This window comes from Vigna unguiculata, chromosome 10 (assembly GCF_037176805.1).
Source record: "Vigna unguiculata cultivar grain cowpea cultivar isolate G323 ecotype 2 chromosome 10, ASM3717680v1, whole genome shotgun sequence".
Classification (NCBI taxonomy): domain Eukaryota; kingdom Viridiplantae; phylum Streptophyta; class Magnoliopsida; order Fabales; family Fabaceae; genus Vigna; species Vigna unguiculata.
Genome location: NC_140801.1, coordinates 37,953,375 through 37,971,081, shown reverse-complemented (window position 1 = coordinate 37,971,081; position 17,707 = coordinate 37,953,375). Strand labels below are relative to the sequence as shown.

At 34.3% G+C, this 17,707-nt stretch overlaps 2 protein-coding genes across 7 annotated transcripts; both read left to right on the top strand.

Annotated features, from left to right (window-relative positions):
• The first annotated feature begins 1,117 nt into the window (after positions 1-1,117).
• IMK2 (inflorescence meristem receptor-like kinase 2) lies at positions 1,118-4,656 on the top strand. Its single transcript, XM_028052216.2, has 2 exons — positions 1,118-3,476; positions 3,806-4,656. Exons 1-2 carry the CDS (start codon positions 1,526-1,528, stop codon positions 4,411-4,413), a joined length of 2,559 nt encoding a protein of 852 aa, XP_027908017.2. The 5' UTR covers positions 1,118-1,525; the 3' UTR covers positions 4,414-4,656.
• A 2,889-nt stretch (positions 4,657-7,545) lies between these two features.
• LOC114167106 (BRISC complex subunit Abro1-like protein) lies at positions 7,546-13,977 on the top strand. Of its 6 annotated transcripts, none has more exons than XM_028052059.2 (3): positions 7,548-8,535; positions 11,321-11,419; positions 13,570-13,977. In XM_028052059.2, exons 1-2 carry the CDS (start codon positions 7,657-7,659, stop codon positions 11,375-11,377), a joined length of 936 nt encoding a protein of 311 aa, XP_027907860.1. In that variant the 5' UTR covers positions 7,548-7,656; the 3' UTR covers positions 11,378-11,419; positions 13,570-13,977. The 6 variants fall into 6 exon arrangements, with proteins under 6 accessions (XP_027907864.1, XP_027907863.1, XP_027907865.1 ...); XM_028052060.2 differs by having other exon boundaries at positions 13,266-13,977; XM_028052058.2 differs by having other exon boundaries at positions 7,549-8,535; positions 13,573-13,977.
• The last annotated feature ends 3,730 nt before the right edge of the window (positions 13,978-17,707 follow it).

Sequence of the window (17,707 nt, the reverse complement as noted above, 5' to 3'; positions counted from 1 at the left end):
GATTGAAAAATTTTCTCTAATTAAGTATTTTAAAATTACTTTTCATCAAATAAATTCAAGCAAATAATGTTTTCAGTTTAGACCTATTATCTAGAAGGCCATATGTAATAAAAATAAAATTATACACGAATTAATTACTGAAGTAATTTAATTTTACCTGTTACTACAGTGTCTTTAAGAAATTATTTAACGCGTAGCTTAAAAGATTATTAGATATTTTTTAACAATGAATATAAAATGTAATGTAAGGTTGAAGTTATAAACACTATGACTATCTAGCTTTTGCATCTCAAAATTTTGTTTGTTAGTTGAAAAAGTCGAACACTGCCTTAATCCTCAATTAATCCTCTTAATTTTCTAATTTCTTCTAGTTCACTTCTTCCCCATGCTGTTTCCAAAACATAACAAAATCAATTCGTTGCAACACAATAGGTCACTGGGCAGAATTTCGTAATGAGTGTGACACTGACGCACCAATATACTTTTGCCCCAACGTAACACAATTCACATCTCTTCTTTGTTTTGTGCTCCACCTTTTCCAGCTAATAATGTGTTCTATTCCACAGATCTGTGAATTATGAAAGCATAAGGTGCACAATCTCTGTCACTTTGATGTCCCTACTTGCAGTACATTACACACCATTGCCCGAAAGATGCCCTAGATTAAACACCTTCTTTATGAGAAAAAGAAGAAGCATGAGAATGATGCAAATTATTTAAGTTTAGTTCACTTAATATGCAAATTATGAAATCATAAAATGATGTTTGAAATATCTAAAATTTATCATTTTCAACATTGATTTTAGTTTTTTGTTTTACTTTTTGTTAACTGCAGCTGGTTTACTAAACAAGTGAACTATTTGTTTTGTGGACTGTGGGGTTTACTAAACAGTCACTTATGCAAGGGTAGTTTAGGTAATTAAAGTTTTTGTCTTTTGTGACATATTTTCTGAGACTATAATAATGTCGATGATGAGGAGTCACACTGAGGAAGTAGAACGTGGAAAAGAATGGGACCCTTAGAAAATGTAATGCATCCAAAACCAAATCCAATGCAAAGTAGCCGTTGGAGAAGGAAACCCCATATCACATCTCATCTCTGCTTGGTCTTCTAATGTCCCAACCCAACCCGTTATGCAGCAGCAGTTATGATAATTTAGACAATGAAGTAAAACTAGCCGTTAGGATTAAGAAATTGCAACCTTTGACTCATTCTACTCATGACCACCACCTCATATTTCATTTATCTCTCTTCATCCTTAAACCCCACCAGCACCTTTCTTCACTCACATGCCTTTTTCAGAACTGTAGTTCTTCTCTTTTCACTCTCCACTTTCTTGTGTTAGTATTTAGATCTTCCTCATTGTTCTTCATTGTACTAGTTATACTACAACTACTACTGTTATCTGAGCTGAGTCTGTCTGAGAGGTGTGAGCATAAAGAGAGTGGAAGTGGAACCTGTTTGTGTCTGTCTTACTTTCTTTGCTCAGCCATTGTTTGTTCAAAGTTCCCACTTACCACTTTCATGGGACGCAACAGTTGTCATGTCAAAGATTTCTACACAGACCCTTTTCAGCTTAACCTCCCTTTTGCTTCATATGGTCATAGGAGGAGTAACCACAAAGGTGGTGGGGGTGGTGGTTTTATTTGCTTAGCCTTTTTTGTGTTTCTTTTGCAGGCTTTGGCTTCTGCCATTCAGCCTGTTTCAGGGCAGTTGTGGGATGGGGTGGTTGTGACTCAAGCTGATTTTCAAGCCCTGAGGGCTATTAAGAATGAGCTAATTGACTTCAAAGGGGTTCTCAAGAGCTGGAATGATAGTGGTCTAGGTGCTTGTTCAGGGTGGGCAGGAATCAAGTGTGTGAATGGTGAGGTTATTGCAATTCAGCTTCCTTGGAGAGGGTTAGGTGGCAGGATCTCTGAGAAAATTGGCCAACTTCAGTCTCTTAGGAAGCTCAGTCTTCATGACAATGTTCTTGCTGGTCCAGTTCCTTTCTCACTTGGTCTCCTTCCTAACCTTAGAGGGGTTTATCTCTTCAACAACAAGCTTTCAGGTTCTATTCCTCCTTCCCTTGGCAATTGTCCAATGCTTCAGTCTCTTGATATTAGCAATAATTCCCTCAGTGGTAAAATCCCTCCCAGTTTAGCAAGATCTACTAGGATGCTTCGGATCAATTTGAGCTTCAACTCACTTTCTGGATCCATTCCTAGCAGTTTAACCATGTCTCCTTCTCTAACCATTCTTGCCCTCCAACACAACAATCTCTCTGGCTCTATCCCAGATTCTTGGGGTGGAGCTGGAAAGAAGAAAGCTTCCCAGCTTCAAGTTTTGACCCTTGATCACAATCTCATTTCTGGAATCATTCCAGTTTCTCTAGGCAAGCTAGCTTTACTTGAAAATGTTTCTTTGAGTCATAACCTCATTGTAGGGCCTATTCCAAGTGAACTAGGTGCACTTTCCAGGCTTCAAATTCTTGATCTTTCAAACAATGCCATCAATGGCAGCATTCCTGCTAGCTTCTCTAACCTTTCTTCTCTAGTTTCATTAAACCTAGATAGCAATCAACTTGCAAACCATATTCCAGATTCTTTGGACAGGTTGCACAACCTTTCTGTGCTTAACCTGAAGAACAATAAGCTTGATGGCGAAATCCCACCAACAATAGGTAACATCTCAAGCATTAGCCAAATTGATTTCTCCGAGAACAAATTAGCTGGAGGAATCCCAGATTCCTTCTCTAAACTTGCGAATCTCAGTTCATTCAACGTCTCTTACAACAACCTATCTGGTCCTGTCCCATCTCTACTTTCCAAAAGATTCAATGCTAGCTCTTTTGTAGGGAATCTTGAGCTATGTGGGTATATCAGTTCAAAACCATGCCCTTCACCCCCTCCTCATAATCTTCCAGCTCAATCACCACAACCTCTTTCTAAGCCTCATCACCGCAAACTAAGCACCAAAGACATAATCCTCATAGTGGCAGGTGTTCTTCTGTTGATTCTGTTATTACTGTGCTGCTTTTTGTTGTGTTGTTTGATCAGGCGAAGAACTGCTTCGAGCAGAAAGAGTGGCAAAGCTGCTAAGGCTGCAGCATCTGCTAGGAGTCTTGAGAAAGGTGCTTCAGCTGGTGGTGAGGTTGAATCAGGAGGTGAAGCTGGTGGGAAACTAGTTCACTTTGATGGGCCTTTTGTGTTTACTGCTGATGATCTTTTGTGTGCAACTGCGGAGATAATGGGAAAAAGTGCATATGGAACAGCATACAAAGCAACACTGGAAGATGGTAACCAAGTTGCTGTGAAGAGGTTGAGGGAAAAGACTACTAAAGGGCAGAAGGAGTTTGAAACAGAGGTTGCTGCACTTGGCAAAATCAGACACCCAAATCTCTTGGCACTCAGAGCCTACTATTTAGGACCAAAAGGAGAGAAGCTTCTTGTCTTTGATTACATGACAAAAGGAAGTCTAGCATCATTCCTTCATGGTAAGTAATCCTTAAACTGCTTCTGCCATTGCTTCTGATACTGATATTTGATATATCTAACATTTACAATTGCAATTAGAATCTCGTTTGATTTGAGCTTTTTAATCTTGCAATGTTGTGTCATTTCTTTTGATGCTGATATGATATTGCATCAATTCTTCATGGTGAGTGCTTGACAGTGATTAAAATGTGTTGTGCCATTGCTTCTGAAACTAATAAATACATGAATTATTCCTGCATTGTAAGTACTAAACAGTGTGGTTAGATTTATTGTGTCATTGCTTCTGATACTTATTGTGTTGTGATTTATCTGATTCTAACAAATGCAGCTCGCGGGCCTGAAATTGTTATTGAATGGCCAACAAGGATGAAGATAATGATTGGAGTGACTAGGGGATTGAGCAACCTCCATAGCCAAGAGAACATTGTACATGGGAACCTCACATCAAGCAACATACTATTGGATGAGCAAACAGAAGCCCACATAACAGATTTTGGTCTCTCAAGGCTGATGACAACTTCTGCCAACACCAACATCATTGCCACTGCAGGAAGCCTTGGCTACAACGCACCAGAGCTTTCCAAGACCAAGAAGCCTAACACAAAGACTGATGTGTACAGTCTTGGTGTCATCATGTTGGAACTCCTAACTGGAAAGCCACCTGGGGAACCAACCAATGGCATGGACTTGCCCCAATGGGTTGCCTCCATTGTGAAAGAAGAATGGACTAATGAAGTGTTTGATTTGGAACTCATGAGGGATGCACCAGCCATAGGGGATGAGTTGCTTAACACATTGAAGTTGGCACTGCATTGTGTTGATCCATCTCCTGCTGCTAGGCCTGAAGTACACCTAGTTCTGCAGCAATTGGAGGAGATCAAACCAGACTTGGCTGCAGGGGATGATGGAGCTACCAAGGTTCAAACAACTGAGTAAAGGGTAGATGTTGAGAGTGATGTTTGTGTTGAGGAAGAAGATTACTTTGATTACTTGAGTTACTGGAGAAAGAATACACGTTTTATTCTTTATTTATTTGTTCATTGAGTTTATGTGTATATATAGAGTGAGATTTATTTTACACTAAGTATTCTTTTTAACTTGGAGCAATAATGTATGTTTTGAATATCTATATAACAAGTATTTCAATGAATGAAATGATTATGATTTTGATTTCCTTGATTCTTTTTCTTCAATGCATCTTCTTCTACCCTCGCACATTTTCTCATTCGCAATGATGAAAATGGGATAGAGAAAGTTTATGCCCTATTACTATAGCAGTTAAATACCTGCATATCCATTTCGTGACAAAGTAGAATAAAAACATGTTAGTCTCATTCTCTTCAAGGAATGCACCTTGTAGAAGAGACACATACTTATATTTAGATTAAAATAAAAAATCTAACATATATTTCAAAAGTAGTGTCATTATTATAAAATTAACAAGTATAAATGATTACACCATGATTAGTTATACTTTCTTTTATATACATATTAATTTATGATCAACCATTTTGATATCGGATCTTTGAAATTTTATAACTTTAGCTAAATTTTAAGTTTACATACATTTATTTATTTACTTTTATATTTTAATGAACTAAATTCTTTTTAATAGTATTTTAAATGAATAGCGAACAGGTTAAATGCAAAGGTTAATTAAACCAATAAAAAGAAATACTGAGTTAAACATTGGACAAAATAATTCTTTGCTAATTGAGAGATGAAAGTGATGATAGAAAGTACACAACTAAAATCATATGTGAGAAATTTTAAGAAGACTAAAATTACAATTAAAGATGTTATTTTACATAAGGGAGCATACCCTAAAAGAGACCACTGTTTCGTGCACCATCGTGTTTTCTTGTTACACCCCCATAGTCTTTGAATTATCAATTATATCCTTATGAAATAAATAAAAATTGAGTATGTTTTTTATTTGTTGGATTGTGTTTGGTTTGATGTGAAGGTTTAGGTGTGTGTTTTGGGGTGCTAAATGGTGGTTAGTGGCTATTGGTAGTGCCTGGAGGTGTCTTTCATTCTTGGTAAGTTATTTTCCTTTTTCTAATTTAAGTTATAGATTGTGCAATCTTTCGATTTTTGGATTAGACAGTTTGGAATAAAAATATTATTAGATTTTTGTGTTTTGGATCGTACAATATGAAATATAGATTTTACAATTTGGATTGCATAATTGGAAATGAATTGTATATTTTAAAATGTAAAATTTGTTAAATTCCAATTTTCATTCTTCTACGTCTGATAATGTCATGTTCAATGTAAAAAAAGATATTTTATGATTGTTTAAATACCACAAATGTAAAATAATAGTTTGTTTAAATTTCAATTTTGCCGCAATGTATTTTGTAAATCATATTTTTGGTCAACCAGTATAAAGGCATTGATGAATGCTTTTGGACTGGTGAATATTTGTTAACATTATATCGAGTAAATAAATGACATCATTATTATTAAGTCAATAAATTACTCTTAAAAGTGTTTATGAAACATTAAGCTTGTAAATATAATGACATAATTATTATTAGGTCAATAAATTACTCTCAAGAGTGTTTATGAAGCATTAACTTGTCATAGTTTTTGTTTTTCTTAAACAACAGAAATTCTTGTTTTGCTCATTTAATGCATATTTTTCATCCATTCAGAATCTTGATTTTACTTTATGTGATATTGTATGCAAGAGAGAGTACTTCATTAATGTTGTTTGTGTTTACTCCACTTCTTTTTGACACATATTTATTTATAATTATCGTGTTAAGATTTAGGAATTTCTATTTGTTCAATATTTGACATGTAAACAAAACTCAATCAATTATTTTATAATATGCCTCTTAACAACTAAAGATTATGGATAATACTAATTGTTCACATATTATTTCAAGATCTTCATGTATCTTTCAACACGATACATCCATCTCAACTAAATTAGGTTGGTTCGCAAGTATCATAAGACCTTAATAGGGTCCTTTGTTTCTTCTTCGCCATCACTTGCATAAGGTTTATTTTAGAACCTCCTAGATCATCTACCCATCAACGTCTTGCAAAAAAAGTTTTAAAGAGTTTTTGGAGCAATTCAACTCCTATTTTGAATCTAACCTTTTATTTTTACTAATAATAACACTATTATCACATATTAAAGGAATGTTACTCTCGTAAATGTTGTAGTCCTTTAGTTGGTTTTTGATACAAAGTAGTTGAGAGCAATAATTAGTAGCTAAGATATATTGCGATTTTCTTATTAAGAATTTCAGCTTGCCCGTGACATTAAGTTTCTTCCCCTAGTTTGCATTAAAATAACTTGCACTCTTGGATTTAAGGGATAGTAAGACATAAGTTCTTACTTTTGTATACAGTTAAACTCTAAAGAATACAATCTTAATATGAATCATGAATGTATATCAAATCAGAATCCACCTAAATTTTATCTCAGAAATTAATATGTTATAATACATGTTCTTATGGATTTGTTGTAAGTTATGTGCTTACCTTTTTATTTATATATACATAAGCTAAACAAAATAAATATTTTTATTATACAATTTATAGGAGATGACAATCATAAAAAAAAAATTTACTAGACGTAATAACATATTATTAAATTTAATATCATACCATTTCTTAATAAAGATAATTGAAAGAATATGTTAAAACCATTAACAGATCAAAACTAACGTATTAAGATCAGTTAAATTTGAGCTAATATATTAAAAACAAAAATCATAACTTTTTTTTTTTTTGTAGGCAAAGCAAAATTTATCAATTCTTAGTATAAAATAATTTTATACGATTATCTAATTCCAAATCATTACATATAGTAAGTTAGTTGATTTCTATAATAACTATTTCATAAATTATATAAGCAATTGCTTGTGATTAAACAAACTATAATACACCAATACAAAGTGATTAAATTTTGAATTATGTTTTTAAATATTTAAAACAGTTAAAGAAATATAAAATTTACGAAACTAATGTGATTTTTCTATGTACTTCAATTAACTGAAAAAAAAATTGTGATTATAATAGAGCATAAAAAAGAAGCACCAGAAAGTGTCTTCGAATCGCCGTTTGAAGACTCTCTACTGGTAAAGTAAAACAGACTCAAGAACGCTCTTGTGAATAAAGATCCGTTATTCCCACCACTCTCTCTCTTTCAGCGCCGCCATGGACGATCCACCGTTGCAGAGGATCGCGATTTCCGGCCCCACACTTGCCTCCCTCATCCAGCGCTTCTCCACTTCCCCCTCGGCCATCCACGGCCTCCTCTTCGGCCACGTCACCCACCTTCCCACCACACTCTCCGACGACTCTTCCTCCACCGTCCCCACCCTCCTCGCCACCATCACCGGCTTCCTCTGCTCCCCCTCCTTCCACGACTCCTCCGGCGCCGTCCTCCCCTCCGCCCTCCACCCCCACTCCTCCCTCCTCGGGTGGTTCTCCGCTCGCCGCCGATCCGCCCTCCGCCCCTCCATGCGCGAGTTCTCCGTCACCTCCTCCCTCTCGTCTCTCTCTCAATTCTCTACGTCAATCGATAACTCAAACCCAAACCTAAACTCAAATTCCCGTGAACAACCTTCTCTCTTTCCTCCCTGCGTCTTCCTCCTCCTAGCTTCCCCTCCCTTCGACAACGCGCCCTCCTCGCACGTGCACACGCATGAGTACCGCGCCTTCCAGTTCCGCACCGGGCCCCAGTTGTTCGAGCCCCGCTCCCTCGACGTCGTCAACATCGGCCCTGCCTTCCGCGGCCACTACGGTGCTTTCAGCCCCAACTCGCGCCTCCCCGCACTCGACTGCGGGCTCCGTGGCTCCCCGATGGATGAAGGTGGCGACGACAGACTCGCTGGGATGAAGCAGGCCGCCAATGACCAGAGGGAGCTCGATGGGTGCGTCGAGGGGTTTGAGGTGGGGAAGCTGAGCAGAATGGTCGGTTCTGATGCTAGGAGCTACACCGAGGGTTTGGAGGAGTTATATAAGAAAATGCTTGTTAAGATTCAGAATTTGACCAGCTTGGTGGACGAGAGTTCTGCTATGGTTCTTGAGCAGGTGACAACCTATTAGACTTTAGTTTTCATGCATGTAATTAAGTTTGCGTTGTCAATCCATTGGAAACCTTGCTTGTGTTTGATTTCTCAATTGCAACAACTATTGAACACTATTCCAATTGGTTTGATAGTTTTTTTTTTTTTGTTTTTTCTTTTTTTCAGATGTAGTTAGAAGTAAAATTTGTTGAGTTAAATGCTACTCTGAGTTGCTTTTTTATTCAATTCTGGTTGAGTTCAACTCAACTTAGTCTCCTAACGAAAATCCAAGCTCGCTAAGTAAGGTTTACAAACTTGTGATGGATTGTTTGGGTGTTAATGGAGATCCTAGGGACCGAATTAAAGTATATAAATGTGGGCAATGCTACCTTATAAGTCAGTTTTATAGAATTGAGTTAGTTCCAAATCCTACATTCTAAGAGATACAGTAGAAGAGCTTTCAAGAACTTATCTGCTACAAGAAAGCTTTAAGTTTTTAGTGGATAAGCACTTGAAAACTCTTCTATCTTGTATCCAAACACACTCATCTGTGACAATTTGCTTGAGATTAGATGACTGTCTAAAAATCGTAGAATGCATACACTACCAATTATGAGTCTATCCTTGGAATGATTGGGAGATACTAATTGCTGTAGTTGTTGTTGTTGCTGTTGTCGATGTTGGACAATTATACTTATTATAAACACATGATGATCGCAATTAGAATGTAGTAGTGGCTGTTGTTAATGTTGAGTGTTTGTTTGTTAGATGGCATGATGATTAATATAAGAATGTAGTGGTTGTTTAAATGTGAGGAATGTTTATTGACTAGAAGTATTATTGCTTTTGCTTAGGAATGTGTTGATGTCAACTAGTGTTTTTTAATCAAGTTTTTGAGGTTTTAATTTAAGGGTTGACATTGACCTATTGAAACTGATGTGGCTTGCAGCCATGGCGAGATACATTGATGGGAATTGAGATGTGATGGATGTGCCGTTTTCTTTTTTTGTGATTTTGGATTCTTGTAGAACTGTTTTGTTCATTTATTTAATTAGAGTAATCAGTAGCACACTTTGTGCCAGTGTGGAGTAGAGCAGCTTGCCCATGCCTGAAGGTTGCAGCCATTTTGCATTGTGCATTGTGGGCCACATTGTTTTGACAAAATTGCACAGATGCTCAGTTTCAGGGATGTCTGTGATGTGATTTAGGATTCACCTAAGGGGCTCAATTCCAATCTGGGAAACAGGGTCACTTAAGTGTTTGTTTTTTCCGTTAAGGGTAGAAGAGTATCTTTCCCTTTTAACCTATGACCAATAATTTTGACACTCCTCTTTCAAATTAGCCTTCCCTCTCACACTCTGCCTCTCCATTTCCCTCAGTGTTTCCAATGAGGCTTCTGATGACACTTCCGGCAGTGCTATGCAACCAACCTGACCTGAAGCTTCTGACAAAAACTGCTCCTTTCTTTCTTTCTTCTTTTCTGTTCTGCTGTGATGGCTTCGTCTTGTCCACCCTGCTGCGCCACTCAACCTGCTCAACCAACCTCTTCTTGATGCTTTCCTATTTTTGAACATGTTGATATGTTGATATGTTGTTTTGCAGTTTTTGTTATTTTGGACCTCTCCTTCATGAAACTTTAACAATATTATGATTTTAATTTTAGGCATTTTTCTTTATTTTTAAGCATGTATATTATATACACCATGCAATACGAATCTACTTAGGGATCAAAATACCAGTCATCGAGATTCGAGATACCATTCTGCCACTGTAGCAGTTTTCGGGGTAGCCTCTTTGCACTGCTATCCGCTAGTGACTTCATAGTTTTTATTTCTTGCTATTTACTTTCATGCTTAGAACACATTATTTTTGGTCCTCCAATTAACTTGCAGATACCAAGTGATTTACATTTGTGGTTATAATCATTCCAAGAATTCATCTCTGTATCTTTTCTTTCAGTTTTCAGTCACATTTCTGGCTTAATGTTTAGATTTATTGTTTGCATTTTTTCTCAATGCTTTTAGCCAATTTTTAAAATGTTGTTAGTTTTCTGCATTTTGGTAATTGATATATTTCTTTATGCTTTACTCTTCTATTTTGAAGTTCTTTGTTTGCTGCATTTTGTCTACTTTACCCTTTTCAATTCTTAACTTTCCTGCTAATTTCATTTGCTCCCATCAGTTTGTTTGCCTTTTATTTAAAGTTTTTTTCAAAGCGTTTTGTTTTTGACTACTTTTCTTCAGATCTGATTAGTATCTTCCATCTTTTCATTTTATTTCCCTACAAACTATTTTTGTAGTCATTATACTTTTCTTTTTGAGATATCTTTTATTGGATTGCTTGAATGCACTTGTGTTTTTTGGTTATTTGTATTGATTGTGTTTCTTTTTCTTCGTGCTCAATTTTCTCCTCTTTCATCATTGTAGTTTTGTTTTATCAGTATTTATATTTTATTTTCCCACCATTTTAATCTTATCAATTTCTTTTCTTGGCAGTTTATGTTAGCTGTTCTATCACCTAGTTCCTACACTTTTCCTTTATGTTCTATATATATTTGCCAATTTGACATGCAATGATCAATTAATATTTATACTCATGACATGAGTAGTCTCAATGAGACACACTTTTCAAGGAACAGCTTGAAAACCTGCATGAAGTGGAAAGGATTTAGACTAGGGAGTAGTTTGGTTGCTGTGAGGATTGAAATACCCTGATATGGAATTGGTTTTTGTGCTTGTCTGCCGATAGAAAATTATTGAATTTTATTAAGTTAACTTGTGCTTGATTTTTCTTTTATCAACTTTGAACAGGAAAATCATAATAGGAAGTTAAAACACAAAATTTTTAGATCTGCTGCCTCAGAATAACTACTTGTGTCAAATCTGATGATCCCTTCTTTTTTTGTTCAGGTAAGTCTTGCTTTTTAAATTGCGTTTTAGCTGAATTTTCATTTTAAGCAATGTGGTTGAATTAAATAAGTAATTCATCTACCAAAGAAAAGTACAGCAGAGCTATTCTATTGTGTAAGTGGTTTATCACTTCATTCATACTATATTTGCTGTAGTAGGTCTTGTCCTTGAGAATGTTTTCCAGTTTGCTTAAACGAAACTGCTTACAAGTCCCACTACTATATACCAGGACCTTTCTGATTAACATCTAAAGCTTTTTATAAAATGTTTATTTTAAATATGCAATTTCATGAAATATATTGGTGTGTGAACTTTGCCATTCTAAAACAACTCGAGTTCTAGGGTAATATTCAGCTATTAAAGTCTGACACTTCAATGAAATGACCCTTCCTGTCTTGGACATATGTGATCACTCTTACTCTAAAACTTGTTACGTAATACAAATTTTGACATCTCCAAGCAGAGTAATCTTTGTATATGAAAATATTAATTATGATATTTAACACTTAGATGATTTAAATGTTTTAGTGCCTGTGAAATATATCCCTAATATTTGTATGTCAAATTTATGCTTTTGTACCTAGACGTAAAGACATACACACTTTTATAATAGTAATAGTAATAGTAATAGTAATAATAATAATAATTTTTTAATGTATTGTGTGATTATATTATCAAATCTATTGTCAGTTGTTATTTTTGTGTTATATTGGGGCTTATAGATAGGACATTCAGGGGTTTGACACTCATCATATATTTTGCCTAAAGTAAAATCTTAAAGGACTATAATTATGCCTACTGCGAAGGTGAGTTAAGGAAGGGAAAAATAGGACACCAAGGGTGTCCTTTTTTTTCTCTCTTGCTTGCGGACCGCACCCTCTTTTTAGTTATCCCCATGGTTGGACATCTTTATTCTTCATATACAGCCTCAGAGACAAGCACATACTAAAACTCGGGAGACATAAGGACTTTGGAAATAATAGATTATTGCATCTCATTTATGTCAAAGGTAAGAATCTGATCATTATCATAACATTAAAATAAGATATGCATCTTAACAGGACATGGTGTAATAAACAAATTACAAAGATTTTCTTCTGAAATAAAGTTTTCACTTTTATTAAGTAACTTAAAATATGACTAAATAATATTTTTTAACTTTTAGGTTATACATGAATTGATTGAAGACAAAAAATTTGGGTAAAATGCTTATTTTGTCATCCTTTTGTAAAGAAGCAAAGTGCCTACAACAATAAATAATTACTCTTAGAAGTCTTTTTAGTGCTATTGCATAGAAAAATGTTAGTCTTATTAAGTTAAATTACAACTAATCCTTTTCCAATTAAGTGGGAAAAGTTTAGAAAATGATTTGGAGAAGGTAAAATCCTGATTCTTATATGAGGAGTGTTATGAACACAATAACACGTAATCTAGTATTGATTAAAATTTATTAAACCTAATTAAGAGAAAGACTCGTTTAATAAGAAGTGAGACTTACACATTTGTGATTTTCAATAGAATTTAGCCTATAATAGAAAGTGTTCATGAGAATGTGTTATTGACATTTCTCTTATCGATTTGGGAAGTGTGGTTGAATCGTTAGTTGAGAATTTGAATTTTGCTCAATTTAGTTCCACGCACATGGAAACATGAATATGGTACCATGTCTTGATGTTTTGTTACTGTATTTTTAGTCAATGCTAGTAGTATCTGTATGTTGTTCATGTTCATACCTCATGGGTGTTTTGTGGTTTAGTGACAAACCTTCTCTTTTATTGGAAAACAAACTAATGCTATTGATATTGAGAATAATTCAGTGTCATACTTTTGCAATCTAATTGTCCAGTTTTCGTGGGCTTCCTCTAGTGGTGATCTCTAGAAAAGCCTGAAACAAGAGGAGGACTTTATTGCATAGCTCACCAGACTTGTGTATTAAAAGCTGATCATAATCTGCTAAAGCATGAAAACCATGTTTCTGTACAACTATATGACCTTACACAACTTTGTAAAATCATTTTTATATTCTGCAATAATATCTCATGGTGTATTAAGTAGCTAAATGTTCTCACTAATGTTATGGTTAGAGAAAATAATTGTTATCCATTTGGTCAATTATCGATGATAACAAGCTTATATTATGTGTGGCACAGCAGAGAAGATTAGTAGCTATGGACATTTCAGCGTTCTGTGCTTGATCTGGATCAACAATTTCTTCTATTCACTTTAAAAATTAGTTTCTGTATGGACCGGACCTTTTGGTGGTCATGTGGTATATGCAGTCCAGCTGTTGTAGATGATGTAATTTGCTTTTTGATGACTCTTCAAGCTGAAGAAGGTATTAATTGTGCAGAGCAGTTTTGAATGATGTGATCTTTCTCCATATAAGAACAGTTAGATTTTTTTCTCTCCGCTACCTGTGGCATAAATTCGTTTCATGTGGTGGTGATATATGCCAATTCTATTCTGTATCTTTTTTTTCAGCTTTAGTTGTTGCAATGTCGTGTTCACATGGTGACTTTACAAGAGAGAAATGAAATCAACATGCGTTGCGATATTAATAGTTGCAAACTTATTATTGTACTCCTTCTATAAAACGTTCGTGAAATGCATACCTTTGAAAAGTATACTTTTTCAGCAGAAAAGTGGTTAATAATTTCCGTTGGTTAATGGAGTGGCAATGTTTTCCTCATGAAGGTATGCTCTATTGTTCTTTCGTTTGTTTGTCTATATGAATTGTTAGTCTTTGACTCTATTAATTGGATGTTTCTTTCGGCGTTTTATTACTTTTTCACTTCATTCATTTTTAGAATGAGAATTTCGGAATATATTTATATTTTGGATTCGGAAAGCCCATTCTGGGTATAGGAGAATCCAAATTGTTTCATCATCTTCCTTTAATCCTTTGTGAAAGTTCACCACGAAGTATTAAGATGGTTGAAATGAGTGTTTGGTGCATCTTCAAACAATATTAGTTTATACTGGCATCAGCTTAAAATATTAAACTAATTGTATGATTTTTTATATGCTGATAAATCTTTTGATCAAGTGATCAAACTAATAAATATGAAATTTCGGAATAATTCTTTTTCAGGCAAGTAACATGTAAACCTGTAATGTTTTCCTAAAGAGCTTGTCTTGTAATCATGACGAATTCTTATATAATTTTCAGTTAATAAAAATTAGCAGTTATGCTTGAGCAAGTTGAAAAAAAAAATTAAAAAGTGAAATACTATTCATGACTTTTATCATGGTCTTGTAATTGAGTTTATTTATGTATTTGGAAAATTAACTGCAAATTTATTGGAATGATTCCCACAGAAAGATGATGCATGAACAATAAGTAAATGCAGTATCAGGTCTATAGAAACCAGCTTCATCCATCTTCTCAAATTGTACTTATTCGGAGCAAAGTGATTATCATTGCATTCAGTCCAATAGATGAAAGGCAAGCAAAATATCCATGTAAAATTCTGGAACAAAGCTATATATATGTGTGGATGGAGATAGATATATAAGTAAGTCGTATGCATGTGATGGTTTGTAATAGTATTAAATTCCACTTATTATTATGAGAACATTTAGTTAGATTACTTAATTAAATATTTAGTTAATTCATTTTGATGGTATTTCTTAAACGTAAAGAGAGATCATCTACAGGAATGAAAGATATTTAAATTATATAAAATACTTATACTATCTATTTATTTTTTATAATATATAAATGTTGCACATATGAAATTATATCGTAAAATTATGTGTTAGCTTAATTATTCTCTCCTATCAATTTATCTTCAATAGTAGTACTAATAGTTCTACTGCCAATGATTACAGTTATACACGGATATAATTCAAGAGAGCAATTTATTTAATACGAAATTGCATTTTTAATATAGCTTTTAGGAAGAAAGGTTAACGAAAACAAAATTGAACAGAATGATAAAGCTATCATACTCCAAACTAATGTGAGAGAAATGAAAAAAAATTGGACATAACTATGTGCTTTGAAGTACAACAAACTAAAACATGACAACTTCATCTCTTCTCCCGGGTGACAGGTCAATTTTTATAAAACAGTAAAACTTGAAATAATAACAGTAGAAGCCGCAACTTTAGGATGAGCAGTGTCAATTTAATAGGTATTATTTAGCCCAGCATTATGTCTTAATACCTGCACGCTGAGATTGTTTCCAGTGCTATACTCATGACACTGTTATTCTCTTCGATTTTTCATTGCTTCCTCTATCATTATCTAAGCTACTCTTCCATCTTAATCTATAAAGATATTCTTGACAGAAATAGTTTTCCATTGTTGGATGTTCATGATTTAAGTCAAAGGTGGAGAATTACCCGCTCATCATCCGTGAATGCTTATCTCACGGACATGGCAGATTTTAGGCCAAATTTTACGCTCTTTTGTGTGGCCTCGTTCTTGCAGCAAGGGAGATCCCATTATTACTAATTTTGTTACTCCCGCTATATTCTTCAGCTTTTTACAGCTTTGGATGACTAACTGTTGCAGCGATGTGAGATGAAGAAGGCCCTTACATTCCAACGTCTCCACACTTAATCAAATAAATGGTTCAGAGACGTCAGGGAATCACAACTGTTATTTATCGACAGTGATTCCAGTAATTCGTGTTTGTGTAGCAACGGGAATTTCAGTTTTTTTAGACCACTCATATCATTCTAGACTTGTCATGACAGAAATGGTGGTTCTTTTGTAAATCAGGGTACTTTTGGACCCTTAATTGTAAAATATAAAAGATGGTCAGTTGAATTTTTTTTTTTCACAATAGGGTAGTGGGAAGTCGTCCGAATTCATGACGACATTTAAATTGAAGTCGTTATGTGTATGACCGGTCTCTTTTTTTTTTTATATTGTAAAAGTGAAGTCATCATGATTGTTACTGATTTTTGTATTTAAAAATAAAATACAGAATTGAAGTCGTCATGAGTCTTGATGACTTCGGTATAAATTAAAGAACTCAGTATTAAAATCGTTTGAAACTAGTAGGAGTTCTGACGACTTCATCTTTACAAAAGATAAAAAAAAAGGAAAGCAAATTGGTCACATGACGACTTCGGTCTGAATGTCATGAGTCCTAACGATTTCATCCTATTTTACAAAAAAAAAAAGTCAAATAACCTAAAAATGACCCTAACAACTTAGTACTGAAGTTGTTTGAAATCAGTAGGAATCTTGACGACTTCGTTTTTACAAAAGAAAATAAAGGAAACTAATCACATTCATGACGACTTTAGTATGAATATCATGAGTCCTAACAACTTGATCTTATTTTAAAAAAACAAAATTCAAACCACCCTATTTTATAATTACGGATTCAGAACGATCCTCTTTTAAAAAAAGCCGATAGATGGTAGTTGCGCAAGTGAAGGAAGCATGCACCAGTTTTCACAATCATATAATTTTGGACATGTCGTGTTGTGGTATGAAAAATTCACCACCCATTGTCCTTTGTAAGCGCATATTATCAACGATCTCAGGTCAACTCAGGGATTGCAGTTTGGATAGAGAAAATATCTCTTTGGTGCAGGAAAATTGAAATTGGGCATTCAAACTAAATTATTGAATTTTACTTTATGTCAAATCAAATACTCACTTGTTGAAGTTAAGTACTATTAGTTTATTTGCCTTTGGTAATTTCTTTCCATGCACTATTTAATCAAAATTTGCAAGCACATGTGGACTGAGAAATTTTAGAATTCAGCATAATCCAAAACCACAAACAAGTCTTGATTGGTATTTTTTTGTTTAAGAGACATTGGGACTGAGTTTATATCAAACTTATAGTCTAACTTAAGTTAGACTTGGATCTTCTGCTGCAGCAAAAAAGTTTAACTCCTTGATTAATGATATATAACCCAATTGGACTTATAGTAGTATTATTATTGATAATGTTTTGAGGTTGTAAAAAAAATAGTTGATGGGATAGAGGAATATGAAAATAGTAATATGTGAAAGTAGTAATCGAAAGAAGTGTATTTTATAGTTGTTTTGGCTCTGTATTTTATAGTTGTCTTAGCCGTTAAATATTATCTAACATTAAATGGTAGTGTACATGTATATTTATATGTATATTTATAGACCATTTCACCTACACAACTGTTATAGAAAATGTTACATAGAATTTATATAATGTTCTAGATTTTTACCCCTTGTAAAATATTATGGATTTTTCCTCCTATCTTAGGCTTTTGCTTTTGTACATTGTTTTAGAATTTATACTACACTTCAATACTTTTATAATATGTTTTTTTTTTTTTTAT

Excerpts from the sequence above, each read along its gene's own strand:
- IMK2 (XM_028052216.2), top strand. The coding sequence starts at position 1,526 with ATGGGACGCAACAGTTGTCATGTCAAAGATTTCTACACAGACCCTTTT. Across the intron at positions 3,477-3,805 it reads TCTAGCATCATTCCTTCATG|CTCGCGGGCCTGAAATTGTT; the intron begins GTAAGTAATCCT and ends TAACAAATGCAG.
- LOC114167106 (XM_028052059.2), top strand. The coding sequence starts at position 7,657 with ATGGACGATCCACCGTTGCAGAGGATCGCGATTTCCGGCCCCACACTT. Across the intron at positions 8,536-11,320 it reads CTGCTATGGTTCTTGAGCAG|GAAAATCATAATAGGAAGTT; the intron begins GTGACAACCTAT and ends AACTTTGAACAG.